Genomic DNA, 5773 nt, shown 5'->3' with positions numbered 1-5773 from the left:
AAATCATTTGGTCTGGCCCCGCCTAAAGAACTGCAGGCAGGACTTGAAGTTCAGTAAGTCTAGGAGCTTTTTTCATAGCAACATAAATTTATATTAAGTGAATTATATTAAGCGAATGATGTTATAAATATCCAAATGGTCCTTAGCAGAATAAAGTTTCCCCACCCCTGCTTCAAATAAATTTTTACATAAGTGTGATGAAGCAGTTATTCCACAGCAATTTCACCCTCTCGCTTTCTCTTCTAACTTGTTTAAGAAGAATCATCCTGCCGAAACCGGTTTGGCTCAGTGGATAGAGCGTCGGCCTGTGGACTGAAAGGTCCCGGGTTCGATTCCGGTCAAGGGCATGTACCTGGGTTGCGGGCACTTCCCCAGTAGGAGATGTGCAAGAGGCAGCTAATCGATGTTTCTCTCTCATCGATGTTTCTAACTCTCTATCTCTCTCTCCCTTCCTCTCTGTAAAAAAATCAATAAAATATATTAAAAAAAAAAAAAAAGAAGAATCATCCAATAAAAGAGAAGCCATACATCTCTGTTTCTCAATCAGTCTTGGAAAGAATGTAGCAATCAAGAAAAAACCTTGCTTTTACTGGACTGGAGCTAGTGGTTATAATGAGGGAAATAATAAAACCCAACCTTTGAGGTGTTGGGCGACATTACTGGCCTTTTTTGTTCACATGTTGTAAACCTAATTTAATCTGATGACTTTCCTTATAAGAACAAAACAGTTACCTAAAACAAAACAAAACTTAGTCAGAGGGATCATCTCACCATAGCAAAAGCTACTTATGTCCATCCTTAGGAATAATATAAGAGATGTCAAAAATAGCCTACACTTGACCAGGGATGGGAGAATTAGGGAATTGATTATATATGCAATATCTTTCATTCCAGTGATTTATCTATAACACTAGAAAAAGGTAATTTTTTAAAAAAAGAAAAAAGAAGGTTGTGGTTAATAATTTTCATTCAATCAAAGCACAAACATGAGGCAGGGAGATTTGTAATAAGCTGTCCCTAAATTAGCCCAATGCATTTGTTCAATCCACTAATAACAGTAATGTGGCTGATCAATACATACAAATAAAATTCCCATAAACTTCAGAAAGTAAGATTTCAATAAACATGGGGGGATATTACAAGCCTTGGAATAAATTTAATTATCTTAAAATAATGAAGCTTTATCTAGTATGACAAAGATATCAGTGGAAAGAAAGAGTATGTTCTTAAACAATGGATAATCAAATATACACATTAAAAAGATTTGTTATTCACCAATTGATTTATAAATTTAATTCTATCATAAAGCTTAAGTGAAAATTATGAATCAATAGAAGAATTCACCTTTCCTTAACAAACATGTGTAATAATCAATAATGTGAAAAGGTCTGTGTTAGATACTACAGCCATAACAGTAAATAAAATGCAAGTCTGTCTTTTAAATTTTATGAGAAAGTAAATGTGAACAGATATATATATATATATATATATATATATATATATATATATATATATATATATATATATATATATATGATTTGGTAAAAGAGAATAGATTTGTGAGTTTAATCTGAAGCTCACATTCTAAAATCACATCTGGTCTGAATTTTCTCAAAAACACAAATAAAATATAGAATCTCTGGGCTCTAAAGGAAAACCAAGTCACATTTTTCTTAACAAAAAAGTGGTCAGAGCACATAGAAAAGACTGTCGCAATTGGCCAAAATTATAGAAGAAAATTAATATAAAAAGTTAAATTTATTACAATCACTCACAGACCTATTTAAAAGCAGATGTTTGAAAAGACTTAAAACAGAGAATACTCAACTCAGGATTTAAGAAGTGAAAAATCATGAATCTAATAACAATGAAAATTTATAGAGTAATCCAAATATTAGCAACATTATCTAAATACAGAATTATTAATTTTATATTTTTAGCATTTATATATTTTCTATATTTGAAATACAGGGTGGGGCAAAAGTAGGTTTACAATTGTAAAACAAATAAATAATGCAATAATTAGTAAATTATAATACGAGAATAAACTCTGCTTGGTGTACTCACAACTGTAAACCTACTTTTTACCCTACCCTGTATAATGACTAAAAATCAGAAAAATAAATGCCATTTTCAAAACACAGTATTATCTTTAATAAATATTATGATATTGATACTAAGGAGTTTTATAGGAGAGATATCTAAATAGCAAATGTAAAGTCATCTTTAAAGTCTAAATTTCAATATTATGCAACAGTCATCCAACAAAATGTTCTAGCACTTCCTGGGTCATCTTGAAACTAACCTTCCTATTATGTGTTTTTAACATACAACACATTAGATTCCACTTGCAGACAATTTCACAAATGCTATGCTTGCAGGTCTGTCCCAGGCAGAGGGGGCTGCCCCACTCGCAGGTTTGTGTACAGGATGCAGGTGCCTGTGAAGCAATGTGTACTCGCTACACAGAAGTAGACGGCTGAGTCTCCAGGTTGGGTGGCTGTGATGTGCAGGGAGAGATGTTTGGCTGCCTTATTCAAGAAAACAGTAAGTCTTCCAGCTTGGTTTTTGTCCTTATTTGAACGAATGTCTATACTGAGCTGGGGACCTTTTCCAAGTTCTTGTTTATACCAAGGGAAGTAGTTTGAGGCACTGTCTGAATAAGAACAGTTGATAACAGCGGTGTTTCCCTCCTGGACATTCAGGGTAGAAGGATGCTGATCCACTTTCTCTCCATGGCTGACCCCTATGCAGAAAGAAAAAGCCAGAGAAAGGGGAACAGTGACCAAATCATTATGCTTCAGAATTTTCTTTTTCTACAGTAACTTTTTATAAGGAAGTCTGAATAAATCCAGTGTTGGCTTCTAAAGAATATCCACTAATATATTCTGTTTCTCATAAGCCCTCAACTCACGGTCCAGCTGCAGCCACAAGAACATGAACGAAGCTCCAATGGACGTCTTCATCATTCTTCCTACCCAGGAGCAATTGTGCACCTGCAATCACAGCCAGGGGAGCTACTGCTGTTATCAAGTTACCCCTCCTTTCCTCTGACCATCTTAGGGGTTTCTCACATTCTACCCAGCCAATAAGAAAAAGACTGTGCTTCTGCCAAAGCCTGTTCATTCAGAATCCACTAAAATGCACCCTCCACATGTTCTGCATCAGCTGAGGTGCACTGCCATCTTGTGGTTACATTCACAACTACTGAACTTGCTGTTAAATGTTCTCTTTCCCTGTTACCTATGAGAGATTCAGACATTCAAAGGAAGCAGTAAATGAAACAAATTAACGTTTACACCAGAGATTAACTTTTATGTAGGGATAAATATTTCTATCCTTGCACACTACTGAGTCATTGTTAATATGTTGTATAGAAGCAGATGCTGCTGGTATTTGTTCAACAATGGCCTGGTTTTACATGTTTGAAATCAGGAAAGCTCTCTTGAAAAAAGAAAATATAAAACATCCCTTTTTACCTAATCTGTTATCATCATTTTCTGTTATGAAGAAATACTCTTTTAAAGAAGAACAAATAAGTCACACAGCAGAGTACAAGGGAGGAGATCACTCGATATTTCAAGTGCCTACTTGCTCATGCTGCTCCTCTAAGCAGGTCTTGGCTGTGACCTTCCTATTCCCAGAGAACTGACAGTACCAACATCAAAATGAGGCATCTTCCATCGACAATGACCGTGATGGAAAGTAAAACATTCAAATCTACACGATAAGGGAGCAGGGGGATATTTTCCATGGGTTATTACATTTCAACCATAGGAAACAATTTGACCCAGAGATTGGGTTGATTTGCAATGAGAAATACGACATGCTTTAAGAAATCTTTTCCAATGCTATGTGGAAAGAATCCAGCTTCTGAGAAAACACCAGGATGCAGATTCAGAAAATATAAACACATGTATGTCTATTCTTGAAGTGGCTTCATTTTCTCATATCAAAATGGGTGGTATATCCTAAAATGCAATTACTGGCTCATATCTTTCATGGAATTTCTCCTAGTGTATAGGCCCACTCTTCTAGCATTTACTTCTACTCCCCTGGCCATTAGTGGATCAAATTCCATAGCTTATCATTTTGTTTTCAAACTCCACTACAATGTTCTTTCCCCAAGACATTGATAATGTCCCTCAGTCCTGTGAATTTCCAGAGTTATGTTTCTCTGCCAAAATCCCTTCTTGTCCACTTTATTTTCTTGAAATGTTCTAATTACTTCTGTGAGAATAAGTCTAGTGGAAAGTTAATATTGCCTCTGTCTACTAAGGGACAAACAGAAACTTAACCTAAAGAACTGTTCATGAGAAATGGTCCCTGGAAAACCAAGACTACTTCATTTCCAGAAGTGGAGCTCCTTTCCTGTGATTTAAACTCTCTGTTCCTCTGGAATTACAAAGAAATTGGATCTTTCTTCCAAATCTCAAACCTTTAAAGATTTATAAAGACAGCTGTGGTGAAGAATATAAGATCAATATTCTATATAATAAAAAGCTAACACCCACGGGCAGGAGTTTGACCAACCAGGAGTTAGACGTGCACTGACCACCAGGGGGCAGTGCAAAACATGGTGGGCGTCAGCATTGCAGCACTGACAGCAAGTGGCAGTGGAGGGGCTGCAGGCCCCAATGGGCCCCCGGATGAGAATAGGACCACAGCAGGATGGTGGAGCAGGTGAGTGGGAGGCACCAGGCCAAGGTGGATGCAAGCAGGGGCCCTGATTGCCTCACCCATCACCCCACAGATCAGCCCTGATCGCCAACCAGGCCTAGGAACCCTACCCGTACATGAACTTTGTGCACTGGGCCTCTAGTATAAATATAAATTTATATATATATATATATATATATATATATATATAAAATATGTTTTTATGTAAGTAAAACTTCCTGATTTTGAGGATCTTCCATTCTCTCTCTCATTCCCCTACAATATAATTTCTCAACCCTTCTTTGGGCATATTTTCCTCTTTTTAGAGACAGATAGGTCAATATTTGCCTTTTTGTGATATGGCATACAGGACTAAATGAAATGGTGCAAAAGTGACCATTCATATGAAAACCAGTGTTTTTTATATTAACCATAGCACAGATATAGCCATCCTTTGGACATACTTTATTTGAACATATTGTGGTGACACCGGCTAACAAAAGTATACAACTTTCAGGTGCACAATTCCACCACTCATCATCTGTACCCTGTACTGTGTGTGTTTACCACCCCAAGTCTCTGTTCATCACCATTTATCCCACCTATACCATCCTCCATCTCTCCCTACTTCCCCTCCCCCATAATCACTACACTGTTGTCCATGTCCATGAGATTTTTCTTTTTTATTTCTTTTTTGCTCAATTCCTCCACCCCTAACCAGCCGGTCAACTCCCTCCCATAGCTTTCAGTATACTCTCTCTATGATTCTGTCTCTATTTTGCTTGTTAGTTCATTTTGTTCACTAGATTCCACATGGTGAAATCTAATGAGTGAAATCATATGGCACTGTAACCCTATATTCATTTCAGCATTACTCACAATAGCAAAGACATGGAAACAACCTAAATGTCCCTCAACAGATGATTGGATAAAGAAGTCGTGGTACATAGATAAAATGGAATACTACTCAGATATAAAAATGATAAAATATTGCTTTTTGCATTAACAGGAAGGATGTTTAGAGTATTGTGTTAAGTGAAAATGTCAGATTGAAAAGGAAAAAAATCATATGACTTCATTTATATGTGGGGCATAAACCAGAAAGCAACAAATG

At 36.4% G+C, this 5773-nt stretch overlaps 1 gene segment (V, D, J or C); it reads right to left on the bottom strand.

Annotated features, from left to right (window-relative positions):
* Positions 1-2369: 2369 nt before the first annotated feature.
* LOC132228171 (T cell receptor alpha variable 13-1-like) lies at positions 2370-3040 on the bottom strand. The segment is given in 2 exon segments: positions 2370-2746; positions 2915-3040. Coding segments are annotated over 2 exon segments (432 nt in total).
* Between the last annotated feature and the right edge of the window lie 2733 nt (positions 3041-5773).

This window comes from Myotis daubentonii, chromosome 1 (genome assembly GCF_963259705.1).
Source record: "Myotis daubentonii chromosome 1, mMyoDau2.1, whole genome shotgun sequence".
Taxonomy (NCBI): Eukaryota; Metazoa; Chordata; class Mammalia; order Chiroptera; family Vespertilionidae; genus Myotis; species Myotis daubentonii.
This window is presented reverse-complemented; position numbering and strand designations above follow the sequence as displayed.